This window comes from Neolamprologus brichardi, chromosome 20 (genome assembly GCF_056152115.1).
Source record: "Neolamprologus brichardi isolate AB-2024 chromosome 20, ASM5615211v1, whole genome shotgun sequence".
Classification (NCBI taxonomy): Eukaryota; Metazoa; Chordata; class Actinopteri; order Cichliformes; family Cichlidae; genus Neolamprologus; species Neolamprologus brichardi.
In genome coordinates this window covers 21,512,005-21,535,076 of record NC_142123.1, presented here as the reverse complement: position 1 = coordinate 21,535,076, position 23,072 = coordinate 21,512,005, and the positions used below count along the sequence as shown (strand labels likewise).

General features: G+C 40.6%; 1 protein-coding gene across 1 annotated transcript; it reads right to left on the bottom strand.

Moving 5' to 3' along the window:
• Positions 1-12,844: 12,844 nt before the first annotated feature.
• On the bottom strand, positions 12,845-22,076 carry LOC102798747 (YTH domain-containing family protein 1-like). Its single transcript, XM_006796350.3, has 6 exons — positions 21,592-22,076; positions 20,755-20,779; positions 17,683-17,762; positions 15,761-17,410; positions 15,569-15,613; positions 12,845-15,405 (listed from the first exon to the last, which is right to left on the bottom strand). The coding sequence occupies exons 1-6, from the start codon at positions 21,616-21,618 to the stop codon at positions 15,379-15,381; spliced, it is 1,854 nt and encodes a 617-aa protein (XP_006796413.1). The 5' UTR covers positions 21,619-22,076; the 3' UTR covers positions 12,845-15,378.
• Between the last annotated feature and the right edge of the window lie 996 nt (positions 22,077-23,072).

The following is a 23,072-nucleotide window of genomic DNA, read 5'->3' as shown; positions in this document are numbered from 1 at the left end:
CACTTATAGTGTGAATTAAAATTTCACACACACATACTCTCTCAAAAGACCCTCGCACACTGTCCTAAATATGCAATAACACACTCCAGAATCCCCCTCTAGGCTCCAAAATACATCTTCAAAGAAACCCTCAAGCTGTTTAACACATTTTACACACTGCACTCACACACTCACTGGTCATAGCCGCACACGTGCGCACAAAATAACACGTTCAGACTCACAGCGCTCAATGGAAGAGGAGAGTACACTTTGTGATATTGTGTTGCTTTCAGTGAAGGCCAAACCCATGAAATTCATGAACAGGAGACAGAGGCAGAGATGGGTGTGTCACGTGATCGAAAAACACACTAGATACAGAGAGAGGAGACAACACACAGTCACTCACATCCTATGAGAAACACACAGCGAAGGGGCAGAAGAAAACGGGTGTGTGCATTCGTAGGTGTATGCGTCCGTGTGAGTGAGTGAGTGAGTGAGAAGGAGACTGAGTGCGTAGGGAATTGAGTGCAGTTAGTAGTGTTTCCCCCTCGGCTGAGGCATTAACAAGCCTATAATGGACCCTCTTAAAAAGCCGACTAGGATCTCCTCCAAAACTAACTGATTTAGAGTGGCCAGGGCCCCCATGGGCAGTGGCCAAGTCCCCCTCTGTCCCTCCCCAGCACAGCCACAGCCAGCCCCGGTGGCAGGCGGCACAGACACACATTGTGTTTGTCTACTGAACCACAAGCAATAGCAGTTTATAACACAATAAAACACCATGAGGAGGCATTAATTGGATATAATAGCCAGGGAATGATTTAGATGATTTAACACCTTTTTTCCAAGACGAGTACATAAAAGAGGAAAAAAGGAAGAGACAGATAAAAGGGAGTTAGAAACGGACTTGAACAACGTTTCCAACTTTGATTTCAAATAGCAGACTGAATCGCACAAATGCAGATGTACGTGCACGCACGCACACACACACACACACACACACACACACATTTCCAAGCAAGCGCACATGTCAAGCAGCTGTCTATTTTATGATGTCAATTATTATGATGCATGCCAAGTTAAATTTACCTAATTTAAACTGATGATCAGACACATCTGAAATGTTCATGTACCATTATCAAATAACGCTTTTGCAGTATATTGTTGCAATACTGGGAGTACATTAACAAACCTAAAATATAGCAAGTTAATCAAATAAAATTCAGCAATTTGTTTAGTTTGCGCTGCAAAGAAATTACAGCACTTTAATATTCATATTTCCTGTTATTTCGTAACCTGATCACAATAATCAGGCCATCAGAAATGCGGCTATGACAGCGCTGCACAGAAACATCCTCTTTATCGGTGCTCCAGTGTCAGTGTTTTATTGACAATATAAGGATCAGGAAACAACACACACTATATTGTTGCAGGAAATTATCCTCATAGTCCGCCTGCTAACACTTCGACATTTTCCTTCACTTTATCTATTCAGTCTCCTCTTCTTCACCTCGCTGCCTATTCTCTCCGCAAAGAGCTGAAAAGGAGCGGGGCCTTGCATGTATGTACATAATTGGCACTTTACTGTCATATCAAATTCATATCAGCGCGGGGTCTTGGGCTGGGAAGAACAATGAGGGCCAGACAAAAGCGTGGCTCCATGCTCCGAGAGTCGCCCTGATAACCGCAGCACAGGCCAGTCAATAAAACCAATCATCTCTAATCTTCTTATGGGGGTCTAAACAGTTCCCCCAGATACTCCACAATGCCCACTAGACACAATGTGCACCGCACTGTACCAGTAGGAAGGTCTGCATCAGCGGGGATGAAAACAATGGCTGAACCATAACCTCAGTTTACGACCTCATCAACCTCATCTGCAGCTACATTACTGTCATGTGAGTTATTTTGGATATGAAATTATGTAAATTTTAAGGGCAATATAGCTGGGTTTTTTCTTTTTTGAAAAAGTAAAAAAAAAAAAGGCCTGCGTATTTCAGCTTTTCATGTACAGTTTTGAAAATCTGATATCTGCAAACCAGCAGGGCCTTTCAACTCATAAATTATTGTAAATTGTTATTTAGTATTTGGTACTAAACAAGCCTACAATAGACCACCTATTAACCTTTGGTACATTCTCAGTTAAAGAACAAGGGTGTTTGGGATAAATCGTTAACTAGGCTACATTTTTTACATTCTTATCCCTGATATAAAACAATGAATGCATGAAATGAAGAAACCTCTCTATCTCCTGGACATTGGTCTGTTTGTTTGAAAGCAGCACCTTGAACACACAAGACACAAGATTAAAGCTGAAACCGTCATCCTTTTTGTATTTAGCTTTATCTATTTTATTCTAAGGTTTTCTTTACTTTAAACACAAATACACCTGATTTAATCATGTAAAATATGAAATTGTATGTAGGCTTTTTTTTTTTTTTGCCTTAATTTTTAAAAACACGCCTCCAGCATGTCAGCAGAGTTGCTCCGGTCTTGAATACAGCTGTATGCAAAACCTCTCTGATGCTCCAACGCCCAAACCTCTTTACTGGGGCCTACCCAATATGCAAAAAAAAAAAAAAAAAGGTGGGGGCCGAGGAGAGAGGTCAGGGGGGTTATGCTATATAGCTTGTGGATGGATCTTAATCAATCTGAATCTATAACTGAAAAGATATATATATGTGCAAACCCACCAGAAAATGTCCAGGAAAGGGACACATCAAAAAAAAAAAAACCTGCAAGAGCAGGATCAATCTGGCAAAGTTGTTTATACTTTACAAACAAACAAAAAAATCTCACTTAGGTGATGTGCAGCTTTACACGGGCTAAACTTCCCATACTTGCGTGTCACTGTTTCTCACTCTGTGCATTTATTTGCCCCTCATCTTTCTCAGTTTCTGTCTCTCCCCTTCTCTCTCTCCCTAATGATGTTTGGCTGAGCTGAGGGTTAATTGCGGGGTTAACCGACAGCGTAGAGGAGCAGTGTGTTGCGAATATGAGACGAAAGCGAGGTGTGTGTGTGTCATCCGCTGGGCACGAACGAGCATCAGTAAGAGCAATGCTTTGAAGGGAGGTTAAACGTGTGCCTTTGTTTTCATGTGAACGGTTGACATGCAAGATTTGTGTAAAACTCACTTCAGCACTGGCGTCACCTCTGCTCTCTATCTCAGTGTAACACAAAAAAAACCCAGTCTTTACTGCCACAGTGTTACATTCATTGAAATTTGACTTGTTTTACAACTGCCACTAATGAATATCTGCAGAGGCAGTTAATGTTCCTCGTTGTTCAGTGTGTCCTTTTCAGGAGTCTATTTCCTCCCCAGACTGCTGACTGCTCAGGCTGGAGTACATGACCCAGGAGCAGCTTTAGTAGTGTGCAGGCTAATTGCAGCATACATGAATGTATGAGAGTCTTGTAGAGACATATGAGACGTGCAGTCAAATACAATTTTGCACCACTTAAGCGCCATTTACATGAAGTAACATAAGGTGTTATTTGTGATCGAAATCATCACACAAACACTAATTGTGGGCAATATCGATTACAGCCTTCTCTATCTTTCCAGTGATTACAAACACACACATTTGGGTTCTAGAGATGAATGCTCCTGCCCACACAAACACACACACACACCTTCAAGGGAGAGCTGAGATTCAGCAGACTTTTAAACATGCAATAAATGTATAGAAACAGACAGGATAATGACCCTTTTCTACTGGCTGTGTGACAAACAGATCAATGCAAACAGCTCATGACATTTATCAGATAGAGTCAAGGACCTCCACATTAGCGTTGATGCGCACCTCACTTGTCAAGTGGCCCAGGATTATTGATATGGAGTCCACAAAGCAAAGGACAAATGTAATTCATCTGTAAAACATCCAATGAGGAACTGCCACAGACTGGTGTTGGGAAAATGATAATTTGAGGAGTTGTGTTTACAACATGCACACAGCATCACGCACGTGTGAGTGTTCAAGTCATTGTTCTAAGCCACACAAAGTGACAGTCCATCTCTCAGCAAATGCACAGCGCAATTTTTCTCATTGTGAAATGATGAACAGTGACATTGTAGATGCTTTTTATTTGGTGGGTAAGAGCTGATAAAGTTTCCTTTTCACTGCACCAAGATCACTTTTAGGACAACTTTAATGGGAAATGCATAAACCTTTCTTTGCTCTTATATTTTCTAATTTAATTTGCAAGTTATCTAAAACTGTGTGGGTGCACATAATTATATATATATATATATATATATATATATATATATATATATATATATATATATATATATATATAATATTTTTAATACTTTTAATACTTAAATACAGGAGGTTGCAAAGAGATTCCAAAACACTCAAAAAAACACAAAAACACAAAATTAAATATCCAATCAAACAAAAAAGTTGGCAAGAAATAACTAATTTCAATTTAATTGATCCGAAAAATGTCTGGAATAAGAGTACCTTTATAGTGCGAGGGTAGGCCTTTATTCCTATTAGCTAACATCATATTATTATATATCTTCACGTATCACATGGCATTGTATATTATTATATGACCCTTAAGACAATTACAGTAACAGACGAAGGCAATTATGGTTTAAATTTAATTGTCTAGAGCACTAGAGAGTTATATGGTCAAGTTAAAAATAACATAACTTGTCAGGAAACAATTCAGCATTAATGGAAGCTTACCTGTAACCATGTGAACCACAGCATCATAACTGAGGTTTGAAGGGGGGGGGGGGGGGGGGGGGGAGTGAGGTTTACTCTGAGCGCAGGTGCAGCCCATTGCATCCAAAGTACAGTAAAGTGTTCTTCAAACTTCCAGCTTCCACCTTATCTTTCTGTCAACTGTGTTTGTGCTTGAATTTGTACAGAACTTGGTAATAGCACGGTGTAATATAGGATACTGTTTGGAGTATGTTGCCATATATTACCATTTCTCCTTGGAGGGGCCCCTTGCATTCAAATCAGCGGCCGGCTGCCTGATCGTAGAGGACAGCTTACTAGGACCCTTGAATTGTTCACCAGGAACAATGGATTCCTTTGTCAACGTGTTTCTCTTTCTCTCCCTGGACAATACTAGAGGGTCCTTCTGGCTCTGTGCACTTAAGAAATGTTTGCAAAATTACACCTTTTTATATGCCTCTCAAAACAAGTAGCAGTGCCAGTATAAAAGTGTGGGAGGTTTAGAGGAAAATGCACCGGACACTTGTTTTTTTGTTTTTTGTTTTTTCCTTTGTTTTCCCCCCTCTTTGATCAACCTCATGCAGCGTTTTAAAGGAAATTTCCAGCATTTAAAGATCTATTTGAAACACTTTTTTGTGTGTTTTATCCTTTTCTTTTCATTTCTTTTTTTTTTCTTTTTTTGGGGGGGAAAACCCTGGCGTCTTTAGCTGAAGTGGAATGTTTTTGCTCGTGATTAAAAACTATATAAAACAAGAAAAGAATTAAAATGCAAATGCTAAAAAAAAAATATGAATATTATAAACAAGTTAGGAAGAAATGAAAATGCAACTAAAAACACAACTAATACAAGACGCAAAATTATATAAGTGTCACTACGGGGTTTTTCTTGTCGCCTGGTGGAGGTAATTTTTTGAAAACACCTTTTTCCTTTGTTAAATTTATAAACTATAAGCTGTGCATCTGCATAACGTGCTTATAGTGCAGAGCTGCCCACGGAGCAGCAGTGCTGACCTCTCCCTCCTCTTGATGAATAGGCCCATAAGCAGATGCCCAGCTGTGCCTATTCGGGCCTTCAACAGCATTTCGGAAATCGGTATGATTTCCCTGGGAAAGTTGTCTTCATCGGCACTATTTCTCCACAATCTGAACTGTTTTCGCTTATTATTATTTTTTTATTTTTATTATCATTATTCTTATTGTTGTTGTTGTTGTTGTGGTTGTTGCTGCTGCTGCTGTTGCCGCTGCTGCTGCTGTGTCAGATTTTATGATGACTGTTGATGTTTGTTTGCTTGCACTGGTCATTACTGCAGAACTTCCAGATGTTTTTTTTTGTTGTTGTTGTTTGTTTGTTTTTAAATTAAAATTTTTTACAGCACAAAAGCTGCTAATTTGTAAATGTTGCTATTAGCATAAAAACATGTTTCATTTTAAAATTACATTTTTCCGCAATGTTTGCAAATGCATTCATTTTTAATTGATTTGCATTCTGATTTGCAATTTCGCGCACACACAGAGAGAGAGAAAACTAAACTTCACGCAGCATGTGCATGAATATGCAAAACTGTGTTTGAAACTGATCTATAGCTCACCTCTCTTTGCGCATTCTCACAGCATTTTTTTACCTGTTTGCGCCAACTTTGCCATTCACATAATGTTTAATAGCGTTAATAGGCAGTTAAATAAGAGAGCGTTTTGTGTTTTACCTCATAACTGCTTTGAACGTTTATAGGAAACCTTGCTGCACCTGCTGCAGAAAAGGTCAATATGTTAAAAAGGGATAGGCATTGAGAAATTACAAACAGCACGCAGCATACAAACCGTTTATTTTTGAAACGTTTTAATGGCGTGTTCACGTTAAACTCCACCGCGGCACGTTTCTTAATGTAATTCACATGCACAGGAATATTTTCCCAGCATACCTCAAAAGTCCAGGGGCCGCAGCTCGCACAACTGGGGCCGACTCTCCTCTCTCTTTTGTTGGGGCTATTGTGGGGGGCTGCATGTTGGGATTGGGGGTGTAATGAGGGGGCTGCGACCCCCCGATGGGGGTGCATTTGCTGTCCAAAGACCGTTAGACAGTGGCTGAATGAATGGGGCCTGAATGTCATTGTAATGCACAGGGACAACTCCCCCTTCATTCAGCTTAAGATGTGGAGGCCGCTTAGCTCGGCAGAGGGAGAGACGAGGAGGGAAAAAGCAACTGCAATTCAATTCACAATCTAGCTGTCTTTGCTTCTTCGTGCATGTGGAGAGACACGGATGGCATTTCGTTCACGTTTAGGCGTAATTCCCGCTCTTGTATGTATTTTTCTTTCTTTTCTTTATTTATTTTGTTAGGGTGTTTTTTAAACCGTGAAGAAAACCTGCGCTGCACAAAGTGGAGAGACGATATGATGGAGCCACACTGTGGTGCATAGCTGGAGGATGCCAGGAACGACGAGAGTAAGACACTGAACAAAGGATTTCGAGTCCAAGCCGACGTGGATTTATCAGTATAGGCTATATTTGGATAGAGGACGCATCTCCTGTAGCAGGTGGCCGCTGTGCTATATGGGTTATTGCATTTTGGCACCAGGAACCAGCAGGCTTATAGGCCTAACAAATTAGGTGACTTAGGGAATTGACTTGAATTAAAGTAAATGCTGGAAGCTTGTTTAGCGATGCAGATTGCAGCGGGGGCTGGGATGAGTCAATAGAAAGCGCCTGGTAAAATAGTTAATAATTACATGTGCTCGAAAAAGACCACATTTGCGATTCTATGGGCTCAGTTATCGAGAGCAACGCAGCGGATTCTTCCTAAACAAGGCTGACGGTTCTTCCTCTCCCTGTCTTTGTTCAGCCAACAGTGGGAGGTAGAACCACGCTACGGAAGAGGGAAGAAACATTTGAAAATCCAATGACATTTTCTTCCGGGACAAAAATCAAAATACTGAAGGATTTCATGGGAATGGCGTTTAAATGTATAATATGCATACGTGTTAGTATGCGGCACTATTTGGGGGACTTGTGTGTTTACGCAAAATTGCGATGAAAACAATCATATAGGTTTAATAACACTGTTCGATGCTGGTATGGAAACGGCATCTAAAATAATAAAATAGGTCCAATGGAATACAAAAAAGCAGGGAACATTTAATTTGGCCCGAGTGATATTAAGAATATTTAAAAGTATTTTACAAATAGGAACTGCAAGATGGAAAGTGAAGGAGGAAGCAACAGGCAAAAATATCTGCTCCAAAACAAGCAAACCAAAATTAAATAAATAATCAAACCTACATTTAGGGGCACTGACAAATATACACCTAAAAGGCAGACAACCTAACAAGTCAACGCCTCTAAAACTAAAACATAAAAAATGTTTAACGAGACTGCTACAATGCTATCAGTCAGGCTAAAGAATATAAGAATAACCACTTCCTAGTGTCTTGTACACCATTTACAGAGTGTGCATGATGTCGTGGAACATTATACACTGCGGCAGCATGTGATGATGGCCCTGACCATCCAGGATCACAGACCGCAGACCTTAGAGGCAATAACCGTGACTACAATCACAGTTTTGCAAACTGGCAAGCACCGATTTTCTGGATAAAACGTTTAAAACAGGAAACTTTACATGCTGCGTGCCTGTTACATTTGCAACATGCTAACTGCAAAACCAGTGGTTAGTTTGCAAAGCAGAAACCCCTTCACCGTTTGCCCACGGTTAACATCTCGTTAACATCTCCTAATCTAGTCATAATTTAAGATTAGACGCCAACAAGCTGTGTTTTGGGTCCCTGAAACAAGTGAAAACTTCATTTTGTTGCTTTAGGAAATTATGCTGAACTCATAATGACAACAAAGTGCTGGTCACGTTTGAGCATGCTCAAATTTAATTATTTATTTATTTATTTTTACCACAAGCCTGAAACATCACATGAAGCAGGAATTGGCCGCTGCGCCTGCATCTGGAAGGAAAACCTTCAAGGGGTTCAGGTGCACACAAGCGACGCTGGACATCCCACGTATATTTGGCTTCTTTGGTAACCAGGCTAACTTGGATTTGTTAGTAAATTCTGGCTATGGACTACAGCTACTCTATTATCTGTAAGCATACACAGTAAAATGCACCGATGCATGCATGCATGACGCGTTGCAGAAAGTCAGGTCGGTGGTTTCAAGGACATTTGGGGCTGATGAGGATTTGGTTTTAATGGGGGGAGGTGAGGAGAGAAGGGGGGCGGGTGGTGGTTTGGGCCCAGGGCCATGACGTCATTGTGCGCCCATGTAATCCTCTTGCGCTGAAGCCCAATCAGCAGAGACTCGCGATTGTCTAGGATGGGAAGAGAGGGGCGCTCTAATCCGGGAGACAGTGGATCACACAGCCCGAAAGAGAGAGAGAGAGAGAGAGAGAAAGGGGGGAGCGAGAGAGGGGGCATGCATCCAGGGCTGGATTGTGCCTGAAATGGGTCAGATTAAAAAGACACGAAACGAAAGGAACCGACTGACTCTTGGTAGAGGAGGACATTTCTGAAGATGAAGAAGCCATTTTCCCCTCACCTCAAGCACGAGAAAAGCAGCCTGCCGACTCAACGAGCTTTAGGGATATGCTAGAGTGCTGTAGAAGAAGCGACCTGGGGTCTCAAGATATTCAGTAGCCTATTGTAAAACTAGCCTTCTGTAGTTTGTCAGCAGCAGAGGAGACATCGCGCGTTTTGTCCGAGGGCGTTGATCGTGGACAAGTCGAGGAACTGCACTCAAGCCAAAATGAAATGGAACATACAGTACTCTTCGCACTGGGATGTATGACTTCAAATAGCCTTGTGACGCACTGCCATCGTGGTTGCTTTCTTTTACATTACCTCTTTGTGTTTTTGGTCAGGCTAATGTAAAATGAGTGGGTTTTCTTTTTCTTTTTTTATGAGGAAGGACAAAGCGAGAGGCTGTGTAGCTTTGAGGTGTCAATCTGCGCGAAGTATGGTGCCAAGAGATGCGTAAAGACTCGCAACCCGCCGAATTAGAGAGCGCAAGTGTTTGCAAAAACGCCACGCTAAGGTTTGTTTCTCATCTTTATGGATCGTATTCTGATATGATGGGGGAGAGGGGGAGGAGGGAGGGGGCTCCGAGTTGTGGCGCAGTGATATCAATATTTCTTTGCGTGCAATCTAAAGAGGCGCGAGGGAAAGAATGTGGCGGTGCGCATTATTGCTGGTGTAGGCTACAAATCGGCTTTTAGATCTGAGTGTCCGAAATGCTTGTGCGCGCGCGTGATTGTGTTGCAAATCGGCTTTACTTTTGTCTGTATGTTTGTGTGTGTAAGAGAAAGATGCGTACCTGTGTGTGCGTAAGTGTGTGTGTGTGTGTGTGTGTGTGTGTGTGCGTGTACACCCGAGCGCGCGCACGGAAACGGGAGCAGTACTTAAATCGCAGTCAAGCAGTCTTGCATCCTCCTTGGCAGAAGATGCTGGGGGTTTGAGCGTGTGGAGGTCAGGCTTTCTTAGAAGCTGCTTGCTCGTCTTCATTCTGCACCCGTCGGCGGGGTGAGAAGGCGACTTCTTAAAGGGTTGTCACTCTGCGTGTTCACAGCGGACCTTGATTTAATGTCCATACAATTAAGGCACGCGGTGAATGCCAAGAGAGGAATCTACACAGCATCATGCTTCACATTTTATTCGTTATTTCATCAGGTTGTCGGCTTAGAGTGCGCTCCTTTGACCCCGAATGCTAGGAGGGGAGGGGGGGACAGGCCCTGACTGCCGACCATAGCAGCAGGATAAAGCTGACTGCTGTACTGTCACTCAACTGCGCGTGTGTGCGTGCGCACGCGGAAGCTCGGATGTGTGTGTGTGTGTGTTGCTTTGACTCTATGGACGCAATGCGTACTTTAATAGGCCATTTTGGTATAGAATTGGGGTAGTCCAATCTAGCGTTTATTTCAAGTCATTGGTGAGAAACACATTGCTTTGAAATCCCTGATTAGTCCGGGATATCCTTTAAATACAAAGTGTATCTGAAATCTGGATACGCACAACGTAGTTGCCAAGTCAGAAGTCCACCTCTTGGTTTTATAAAACACTCTCGGGAATTATTTTAAAATATGGTCTTCTTCAGCCTTCTTCTTCTTTTAAATTTAGTACTCGGTGAAAGGTTTTCATTTTTAAGTGCGCCAATCCTAAAACAAAAACACACACAAACAAACAAACACATGACATTTCTAAACCCAAGCGGAAGATTTGGGACCAATTAAATAAAAACTAAAATAAAATGTTTTTATATTTGTTGTGCTTTTAAAATTAAGCGAGACCGTTAAGCAGCAAATTGTTTTGGTGCACCAGCTCGCCAAGAAATCGCCAAACTGTATGTGTCTGACAGCGGAAACAGCTGTGAGCTCATGAATGCTAAATCCATATCGGTGGGATTCTGTGCTGTCCTTGTGTGGCAATTTTTTAAAGGTATTTTACCAAATGTAACAGAGGCCACCAACGAGGTGTTGTGGACTTTACTAGCTTCAGCCGAGGTTGGCGTCTGATGAATTATTTCTAGAGGAAAAGTAGGACAACAGTTCCACTCCGACACACCTCACAGTGTGGCAGAATCCTCGGGCCCACAGCACAGGCTGAAGAGCCTCGAAGGGATACAAACTGACCATAGCGACAGGGTTTATTCGCACGGAGTCAGCATATAGAAATATAGGCAATTCAATGCCACCTACAGGCGTCCCTCAGATAACGCATCGCAGAAGCTGTTTATCACTCAGGGGGCATAGCAATGAATACTAAATAAGATAAAGTCCCACAAAATAATTGACTGCTCCTTTTAGACCAGCTCGGATTTCACTCTGCTGTTAAACAGGCCATTGATTTACAACCAGCACTACAGAAGAATAGTGCCTGTGATAGTCCTTGTCTCCACTGGATGTTTTTGGTTGATACTTCGATCAAATTTAGCTCAGATGGGTATGCTTCTAATGATCATCTGAAGGTCTTCAAAACATATTAATAAATAAAAGCTTCATTAGATATGAATAAATGAATGGTCCAACATTACCACAAAGAGCCAAAGGTCGTGTTTTCTGTCATTTTCCAACACTTTTAGTTCAGTATTTCCTGCTGTCGTGTAACTTGAAGCTTCAGGTTTGGAGCTTGTGCCACCTAATAAAATCTTTTTTTTTCTTTAATTCACTCAGAAAGATTTCCAGCAAAAAGAACTCGTCTCATTCTATTAGCAGCTATATAGCACCTTTTTGCTGCTTAATCTGTATAGTCTGAAAATATTGTTTGCCTGTTGTTATAGCTGAAATTATATTTTGTAATGATGCAAAACAAATAAAGAATAAGCTGCACTGAGTTTTCCATCTGTTTTTGTGATCATTTTATTACCAATTGTATGCCCTCATCCCAGTTTTGAATCCATGGACTGTTTGCATAAGCATATTTTATAAATGTAGAACTAAGAGTTACACATTAGCGGTCTTGCGATTTAGGTTTTGTTCCACAGATCTTCCCTGATGATCTGAAAAGGATTCACTCATTTGTCCACACATCCTTTAAAATGATCACATTAATGTATATCTAAGGTAGAAGAAATTCTCCATCTCTGTTTCACAAAAGATTTCAGAGTGTTTTCACGCCAGATTGTGACTGGAACATCCTACCAGCAGGTCCTTCAAATCAAGAATTCAGCACCACGGAGAGCTCCTGTCAAGGGAAGAAAAGAAAATCTATTGTGGATCAATTATATCATTAACGGAGTTTCAAAACAACTTACATTTACAGCAAGCGAAAAAGACATCTCAGACTAAACAACTAGATTACCCCCACCCTTTTCCTAATTCAAACCTAAAGCCTCTATCTTGTATTATTTTAGAAGCGTAAAATTGCTAAATCAATTTCAATAAATTTCAAATCTGTTTTTATTTTTATTCCAGGGTGCAGCAACTCCATTTGTGCACTCAAATTCTTCTCTAGACTACTTGAAACTGTGGACACATTTGCCTTATACTACAATAAAGTATTTACACTGTTGTCAGCATTATGGTGAAAAACACAAAGAAAAACAAATTGCAGCAAAAAAAAAACCTTTCAGTGACATTTAAGCTCTGCAGGCTGCACTACAGAGATTTCACTCATTATATAAGGCCACTAAATGTTTGTTTAGTTACTCACAAAGAATTCATGAGATCAAGACGAAGTAATTTCTGAATGGACAGTTTATTAAGGCTTGATTTTTTTTAAGATAGAATACCAAGATAGATCTTTTGAACAAGGTATCTTCACTACAGCTGTGGCCTACAAGATAAGGTTTATTTAGTACGTTGTATTTCATTGATCCTTTCTTTAATAAATATAATTTCATGGCTAACCTGACATCCCTCTTGCAGCAAACATTTCCTGACAGTTTACATTAACATGCATTTAGGCCCTGTCCTACAATCACAACTAGTCGCTTCCTGAGAGAAAGACGGCTGTGGCTGCGACGGGTCGGCGGCGGCATCCTTAAGCTTTTCCCTGCCTTTACGCTGCTTGGTGAGAGTGGTGTTGGTGAAGGCAAACATGTTCACCGTATTGCTTAGATCCACCTAGCTATTGATTAGTGCAGATTTAAAAAATAAAAAATAAAAAAAAATGAGGAGACAAAGAACAAAGGCTACTGTTAGATGGCAGTTCTCTAGATGATTTTTTTGGGGGGTGGGGGGGTTGGGTTACACTGGTCAGGTGCAAACACACACCTGGAAAATACTGCTGTGAAGCAGACAGTTCAAATGACTTGAAGTACCTCAGCACAGTGCAGCACTTGTGCCATTTCAATGTTTTAACGGTGTTAACAGTCAAGACAGATCGCACAACACTCACATAATCTAACATAATCTGAGAATACAAACAGCTTATTTCCAGGACATGTTTACCTGACATTACTGTTAAGGTGACACGACTTCAGAGAACTGTGAAGTGGAATCTGAAAATTGAATTAGTTAACTGTAAAATCACAACAGATTAAAAATAAGAATTACACAGACGAGAGAAACAAAAATAAAAATCCCTTAAAAGGCAAAGAGGCAGTCATTAATTCCTCTCTTCATCTTTGTAATCTTTCAGTCCAAGATTAAATGACAATCTCAAACGAATCACGAGGCGCGAACCAACCGATCTCACAAATAATCTTGCTGTGAATGCTCCAAAACGGACGTCTGAACACCCGTCATCACCCGAAAAAACAAGCTGCAGAGTAAATAATACTTCAGCCATCCCCAACAGATTTCCATTATGCAGCTTGCCATGCATGGGCACACACATCTATTAATATTTTTTATTTTTTAATATCCAATCTTTTTTTTTTTTTTTTTTAAACATACCTCAATGTAGTTTACAGTATCATAATCAATGGCTTCAGTCTAGAACAAACTATAATCGCAACATCCAAAAAACACACAGAAACCACATCTCATTCTTCGTATTTTTTTTCTTACTTGATATTAAATCAGTTACATTAATTTTTAGGTTATACATTTTTAGGCTTTCTCCATGAATATATAGGCTCCTACGTTAAAGCTTAGCATTATGACCAACATGATAGACTTAGCGAAACCAAATTAAAGGAAAAAAATCAAAGAAAGGATTAAGACAGAATGACGGTGACTAGACAAATATCGGAACCTTCCCCCTTTTTGTGGAACAAAAATATGATAGCAACAATTGATTCAATGCAGCACTTACATCATTACATAAATCTGATAAAGTAATTTAAGGTGGTGGATGCGACAATTCTCTCAGACTGGGTTGTGTACACAAGCAGAATCTCCTGATGAAACATACAAAGGACCCCTTCACGACAAACATCAAAAGAAAGCAAAGCAGAGGGGTGTGAAGGATGTCAATAGTACAATTTTTGATTTAAATGGTGAGAGTTCTGGTTGTGGAGGACACATCCATTATTTCTTTCCCAGAGGCCTTTGCAATTCCTCCTCTGAAATGTCTCGAGTCCCGTGTGACTTCACACTATCCCTGATTTCTCCAGCAGTGTCACTGTTTGAGCAGTTCTTTTGAGAAGTCACCAATAATTAGAAAAAAAAAAGTTAAGGCTCCAGAAAACAGGTTTCTGAAATGAAAATTGTCAGTAGTAAGCCAAAAAATAGAGATTTTGTCGATCTGAATGAAAAATAGATAAAACCTTGAAGAAGTTTTATTATCGCACAGTTCCAAGTCCAACATTGCCTTTGTGATCCTCCAACCCTGTTGGCACAGTTAAACCTCTGAAGCATGGCAATGTTGCCCCCAAATGGACAAATAGGGGCAGGACACATCCGTTCCTGATTGTACTGAAATATAAAGTGGCAGATTTTTTTTTTCCTCCATGGTGCAGTCAAACCCTGATTCAATTGGAAAGAGGAGGGGGGAGTGGGTGGGCAAGAGAGAGAAAACCAGTCTGTTGAGAGAAGAGTACGTCATGGAATGGGAAGAAAAATGCTTATAAAAAACTGAAATAAAAAGAGTGGTGGTGGTGGTGGCTAGGTAATACATTAAATCAGCTTGTTATCCCTGCACAAAACGTGGTGGTACATGGGGCAAAAAAAAAAAAAAAAAAAAAGCACAAGTGTCAATGATGGCAGATTCCCCAGGATTAAATTAAAAAAAAAAAAGAAGGGTTTGCTTGCATTTTCATAATCTTCTGTCTTTTTTTAAATCAAGTCCTAGTGTAACTGTTGATCAAGCCAAGGATAGATGTCTTCTATTGTTTATTCCTGTTCTGGCGCTCCTGTTCAGAAAAAAAAGAACAAAAACAACAAACAAAAAAAAATTACTCAAACATCACTCATATGATCATTAGACAACAACAAAGTAGCATTTCTTGGTGAACAGATGTCTACATGTATTTAAAGTGCTGATCAAACAGCAAAAAAAAAAAGTCAGCTTTTTACCTGATCCAACCGGGAGCGGTTCTGTATCTGAGCAGGTTCAAAAGTCTGTCAAAAAAGAGCAAAGAGGAAACAGACAAAAACAAGATCAGGAACAAATCAAGAGTCAAATTATCTAAAGAAACTTTCACCAGTTTTCCACTAAAAAGGTACAAAATCCTATTTTTAAGATAACAGAGAGATGACTGTACCCACCTTGCGCACCTCTTCCTCTTCTTCCTGTCTCTTCTCATAATGGGAGAAGTCATCAAAGATGGAGGTTGTGTGTTTGTAGGTGGCAATGATTTTGAGCACCTGCTTGGCCTTTTCCAGAGGTACCTCCTGGGTATCACGGGAGTTGGTCACTGGCTTGTTGTCGTTGTTCTCCAAGCGGATGTGGCGCAGCTGGCTATTAGGCACATCCTTAACAAACAACCAGTCCACATCAAACTTGCCTTTCCACTTGTCCTGTGCCCAAACACCAGCACTGGTCCCATAGTCCACTGGTGAACGCATCTCTGCCACACCACAGAAATGACCACTGCCATTGACACTGAACAGGAGGTATACAGGACCTTTACCATTCATGGCCCGGAAGGCTGAGTCCAGCCGCTTGTTGCCATGCTCAGTGCTGCACCAGATGGAGTACTTGATGGAGCGATGAATATCATCCTCAGAGTAGCTCTTAATGATGAAAACACGGCCATTCTTCAGGTTCCAATCAAAGTCCTTGGGGTTGTAGCTATGGGAGGCCCGCAGCTTCTCCAGCACTGGGTGCGACTCTCCACAAGGTCCTTGGCTGGAAGATGCTTGGGGACCATTGTTCCCACTACCAACCACACCCATCACACCACTACCATCATGGCCAGGTCCACCCTGGCCATAACCTTGGTTACGGTTGCGTGGAGCAATCCAGCGGGTCTGGGGTTGTGGGGGCTGGGTGTGGTTTTGGTAGGGCTGGGGTGGTGGCTGGTGGTGGTGATGGGGGGGCTGGGGCTGTAAGGCCATAGGTGGCATCTGGGGTTGCACCAAAGACTGAGGAGGAGGGGGCTGCATGGGTCCTTGCTGCATGGGGGGTTGAGGTGGCATGGCATGAGGCAGGCCAAGAGGCTGCTGCTGTTGCTGCAGTGGAGCTGTGGCTACTTTAGTCACTGGGCCCTTTTCCCAGGTCCCAATGTTCATGTTGTGTTTGATGGGTGGTGGGGGAAGAGCTCCCCCTGGGTTGGGCATCCCTGGCTTCACCTTAGCTTTTAGCTGCTGTGGTTTGGCAGGCTTGCTGGCAATGGCTGCCCAGGAGGTGGGTTTAGGTGGGGGCATTCCAATCGGCGTTGCTCCGTTTCCTGTGGCTGCCACTGCAGGTCCACCAATCACAGATCCTACAGCCTTTACTGCTGACCCCTGACCAGTGACATCCCCACCGATCTTCAAGCCAACCATACCCTGCTCCAGGCTGTTCATACCAGGGGCTTTGTTCAGGGTGTCACTGTGAAACCCTGTCTGACCATCAGGCACCAGAGTGCCCCCCAGGGAGCTGGGAGGATAGCTATAGCTGCCACCATAGGCTGAACTTTGAGTCTGCTGGCCCTGGGAGCCACTCGTCCCCCAAGCAGAGAAGGCAGGGTTTTCAGGGAAAAAGTTAAACCTGTGGGGATAGATACTGCTTCCCAGGCCCCCTGGCTGGCCAAACACTGTGTCCGGCATGAAGTGATGGTCTCCATTACTCAAGGGTCCATAGGGGGTGAGGTATGGAATAGGGGGGTCCCCACCTGTGGACCAGGGAGCCTCACTTAGGGGGTATGGAAATCCAATGGAAGGAGCGTAGTAGCTTGGCAAGTAAGGGTCGGTGATGGACTGGTAACTGTTGTTCTGAATGAATAGAATTCAGAATCACAACATTAGCAAGTACCTGAGTTAAACTTAAAAATACCCCACAACAAATTAAATACATCTCTGCTAGTTGTAGATTTTTGATAGGTAAATAGCTAAATGCTTCTTAACAAATCCCATTTCACTGCTTAGGTTACAAGGTTCACTTTTTTATAAAAAAGTGACTGTTCATACATTTGCCATGCTGTGGCATCCGATAATGAATAACATTCTTACAACTCATGAGAGAGAAGCTGAAGAGCAGACTTTACCTGAGTTGATTGACTAGTGAGGTATGGCTCAAAGTCATTGTCATGGACAGTGTCCTTCTGATGCAGTGAACCATTTTGCACTGCAAAAAAAACCAAAACAACACAAAACATTAATGGATCATTTAAACTTATTTTGTACTGAGGATGCAGTTATGTTTTGCGGTCTATATAGCAACAGCTTTTTTAGCTTTCAAGGTGTAGTGTGTTCAGGGATAACCTTATGATTGTATGAAACTCTTAATATATTTTTACAAAATGAAAAATCAAATCACACTGATGTTGTCTTCGATTTCTCAAATATATTAGTTCTATAAATGTTAATTTAATCAGTCTTTAATGTCTCTGCTTTTCCAAAAGCAAAAAAAAACAAAACAAAACAAAAAAAAACCCCAAACATTACACCAAAACTGGCAAACCATGCCAGACAACCATATACCAGATGTGGATGAGGTTGTGGCCTGCTGCCAGCCAGACCTGAGATGAGCACAATTTAAGACCTGTCTGTCCAAAAGCTGCAGCAGATCAAATATACCAATATCAGTGTTCATGAAGAACCGACAATAATAAATTGCAAGTAAATCTTTCTGTGTAATAATTGGTTGGGATAAAAAAAAATGTTAATTTACACAAATCAGCTACAACATTACAGTACAAAGGAGTCATTGTTTTGGACAGCTGTAGTAATAAGAATTTTGAGGCACAGGTGGAGTAATAATGTAATAAAAATGTGATTTATCATCAAAAACTACATTTTGATATTTAAAGCTCTGAGTACCCAGGACTTTTGTGTTTTACACTGAAAATACCAAGTTTCTGGAGACACAAGAGTGCCCCTCACCTGTGAGATGAGAGCAATTTTGAAGCAACAGGAAGTTCTTATTGTGCCTTGAAAACAATATTAAGCAGGTTCTTTTCAAAATAGCTTTTTCACTGCAATTTTTAACAATTTGGTGGTATGATACAATTCACTCTGATTACAAGGGTTTCTGATTATGTTGGCCCATATGGAAAAGAAATAGAAAAAACTTATAAAAGACTTGCATCAGATTTGGCTTGCTTCATATAGTAAATCATATAAGGCTTATATGATTTATCATGAAAATGGCCACTTTCTCATTACTTTCATATATTGTTTTAGGAAGTATCCAAAACATACAAGTTTCATTTATATAATTTTTCAAGGGATCTTATATCTGTTTTCACTCTTGTATGCTTTTCATACAAGCTTCACACAAGACAGATACAAACTTTATAAGATTTATATATATATATTTTCCATATGGGAGTATTCACTGGAATAAGACTGTTAATGTGGATGGAAAGTGTGTGAAGAATGTGAAATTTTATCAACATGGGATTTAGGAAATGTAAACTGGAATATAGTGCATCTCCAGTGATGGAGTGATTTTCCCCCCACCCTTTATTATATTGCAAACATTTGCAGGCAGTTTTCTATGCTATGGGTGTGTGTGTGTGTGTGTGTGTGTCATACTGCAGAGATGGATTTGTGCCCTTACTATAAAATCATGAACTAAAATGCCAAACCATAAGAGACATAAATCCTTGCATCTCATTAATATCAATCTCGTCTGTAAACATAAAAATAAAACACGTTCGCCCAAATGCCACATTCTTGAAAATGTTACCGAATCCACAGGAAAGGGAGGATGTCAAATTTTACATCATAGGCCACATACACAAATGCAAGGCCACAAATGTAAGAGATCCGTCTGCACAAATAAAAACATTCTGCCAGCCAACTGCCAATTAAATGTCCACCCCCCCCCCCCCCCCCTTCCGTGGATCTACTCTAAAAATATATATATAACATTTTTATAGCAGGCAGTGAAAAACCAGGAACTTTGCAGTGTTCTATTTGTTAATGTTTATCTAGTATTTCTATTTTGTTGGTGTCAATGGTCTTTATCAGTAGGAAATACTGTAAAATACAGTTAAAAGTCCATAATCTATTCCTTCCATCACATTTTCCAAAGCCCTCCACTGGGCCGGAACGGGGTCTTTGCCAGACTAATTCTGACCCACGGGCCTTGTGTTTGACAACCCCAATCTACCAATCTAGAGGTTTCTGAAATTTTTATTTTTAATAGCAAAGGTATTCTAATCTAGTATGTCCCACTGAATGTGAAATAGTACAATATTTTGCCATTTGGCTTTAATATTATTTGTATTACATGTTAACACTTGACTTATGAAGAATAAGAGCATAAAAGATTTTAAAAATTGCTAGCGGAAAGGATATCACCTTTAAACCAGTGTCAAACACAATAAACAATGTAGTTTGACAATCCAATTAGATAATTTTAACAATAAATTTTCATTACACTGTATCAATCTCCAGCATAGTGTACTAATTACTCAGAAATATGGTATTGCACACCACAGAGAGGACAAGGATGCCAATTTCGCTGGTTTAAGTAAAACCAGACTATGGTTCTTCGGTCTGTTGTAACACAGATGTTGTTACATGTTGTTACAGTGTTTTAAGTAGTACCAACCCGGGAAACTATCTCCTTTAATTGCTACATGTGGAAAAGGACAATTTCGGACACTGACCCAATCTTAATCTGCCAAATTCTAAAGAGTTCATCTATGAAAGTTGGCATTTATTCTAAAAAGTGTCTGTGTCTGGGGATGGGGGACTGTAAAAACATTGTACTGAAAGATATTTAGTGTTATGATAATGGTGATGGTGCACTGTCCAAGACATTGGTTCAAAAATCAATCATATGCTACTTGTGACATGGCTCTGGTAGCATATAATTTATATTTCCATAGTCATTTAAATGACTATGAGGGATGAGGGTACTATCATCCAAAAAAGGCCACTGATATCTAATAAAAATTATTCGTCATAGAACAAGGGTGATCTTCAAGAACAATACTGTAGTAATTCAGATACTCTTCCCTCTAAGGTGATAAGTGGACTCGAACCACAACAGCAAAACAGATCCACTGGATATCTCCAGGCCAAGCATTTAAAGTTTTCCTTTAATTTGTCCTGGTCTTTAGATGTAAAAAGTAATTATCTTGATACAGTCATCCACAACTCACCTTTAGATGCTTGTCCCTTTGATCTCTGTATCCAAGTAAATCATAGAAAATGGGGGAAAAGAAGACCAAAAAGTTATTTTGAGTCGGCCTGAGATATCACACGTAGCTTGTGAGTACAACCCATAATGTTACCTATCCATTGCCTAGAAACCGAACATGAGACTACTTCCCGAAGAGAGCCATCTGAAACACTTGCCTCACGCTATTCTATATTAAAAGGTGTATAGTAATTACACTTTTATTTGGCATATTGTACAATGTAATGGTCTATGATTAACTGTTTATTTAAATAACCAGTTTATGATAGCTCTAATCCACATACAACTTTGCTAACTACCATAGCTCCCTTAAAATGGCTCTACAAAAGCCATCAGACTTAATGCAGCTTTCAGCTTAGTGTTTCTTAGCAGATTCAAACATTTTGCACAGCCCAGACACGAGAAAATATTCCATTATAAAAGTTACTATTTAAAGAATAAGTTAGCCTGAGCCTTTATGTAAATCTGTTGACGTTAACTAGCTTTGGGTTTCACGTATTCAGGCATTGGCTGCTACTTTTTCCCCGTCCCCAATCGGCAACAAAACATATCGATTCTGTTAAAGATACATCTGACAACAGCCTGAATATTTTTCGCCAAAGTGTCATCTTTCTTACTCGTCCATTAAAACATTTAGCAATTTCACGGAAAGTGGCTAACTCGCTAGCTACAAGCACCGGCCAAATGCTAGTGGCTTGCTAGCACTTCCGAGCAATAGCCATAGCCCAATAAATCGTTAACGTTAGCGGGTGAGGTAGCCTAGAAGCTCTCTACAGACGAAGTAAGTTGTCCTTCCTACCTGAGGGTCAATGCTTGTGGCAGACATAATTCATTAAGCAAATCCCTGGATTCTCACAGAGCCTGAGCTTGTGACTGAATTGCAACCCCCGTGATTTGAAAAGCAAGTTCACAGCTCAGTTACAGTTAGCTTTGTGGCTAGCTGCGCCGCTTAGCGTGTGGCTAGCAGTTGTAGCGCAGGCTCAGCTGTATATTTTCCGCTGTGTGGACGTATCCCAACTTCCACAGTTCAAGTCAGTCGCTTCGGATACTGCGTCCGAAAGCAGTCAAGTCCCCGGTAAAGGTATTCAAGTTGATGGTACGTGTCGCCGAACGGGCCTTTCCGACCGTGAATATTTTCGGTCGCCTCTTACTTTGTCTTTTTTTTTTAATTCCACAGAGGGAGAGAGAGAGAGAGAGAGACCTCCTCAGTTACGTTAAAGCCCTGTACACTTCCCCAATGGCTGCTCCATCCGGGCTTTGAGCCGCCGCTGTAGTTCACGTCGTTCCCCACGGGGTGGCAAAAGTTTGAGGCATCCTTACCATCGGCAAAGTGCATCCATGGCTGTGATTTAATGGGAACAACGAATAAATCCAAGTCGTTTAACAAAAAACAAAATAAAACAAAAAACACAAAAACATAATTCTTGTTCTATAAGTACTATTCCAGTATCACGAGTGCTATTTTCTGCATCCCCTGTGGGTGTAAATAGCGCCAGGAGGTGTCAGCAGACTGCTGGTGGTTTTCTGCAGGCCCCCTAGAACTGACAGTTCAGTCAGACACAGTGCTCATGTGAGACTGTGTGCACAGCGCCACTGGTTTCCCATTGTTATGAATTTGGTATATAATCAGCCTGAAACACAGTGAGGAAAACAGTTGAGTTGTCATGATTATTTTAGTATAGCTAATTTTACATAGATTAGAAATGCAATTGTGCAGTAAATGTTACACCCTTTAACCACTAGGAGGAAGCAACGAGACATACGCAATCCCCTAAACTCAGTCAAAGGTCAAATTTATTTACCGTGTATAGTGTAAATAGATGGTAAAATGTTTGATTATCTATAATCAAATCAAAGTCGTTATAAGAGCTGTTTTATTTTCCCCATCTTGTGTAGGTTATGTTTCGACTTGGCTTGGCTCATCATCTAGATATTCAACATCCCAACTTTTCCATATATTATAGACTATTTAGATAGAAGGTCTTTTAATTAGATTTAAATGTTTTTTCCTTCCAAGAAAGAAGATGACACATCTTATTATTTCGTGTATTTAAGCAATTTGTTTTCACATTTTATTGTGCAAGCTCTCATTTTTATTTACCTTTATTCTCATGACCTATATATTAAGTTGTTTTCTGCTATTTTGTTTAAAGAAAAGCATCCTTTTAACAATTATTAGTTATTAGGGAAAGGCATGCCGCTGAAATGTTTTGCAGTGTTTTCCTAAGAGGCGGAGCAACATGGCATGTTCAGGCTGTCATTCATTCAAGGATCAAAGAG

Coding starts and splice junctions, on each gene's coding strand:
- LOC102798747 (XM_006796350.3), bottom strand. CDS start 21,618: ATGTCTGCCACAAGCATTGACCCTCAG. Junction 17,411..17,682: donor TCACTAGTCAATCAACTCAG/GTAAAGTCTGCT, acceptor CTATTCATTCAG/AACAACAGTTACCAGTCCAT. Junction 15,406..15,568: donor ACCGCTCCCGGTTGGATCAG/GTAAAAAGCTGA, acceptor TTTTCTGAACAG/GAGCGCCAGAACAGGAATAA.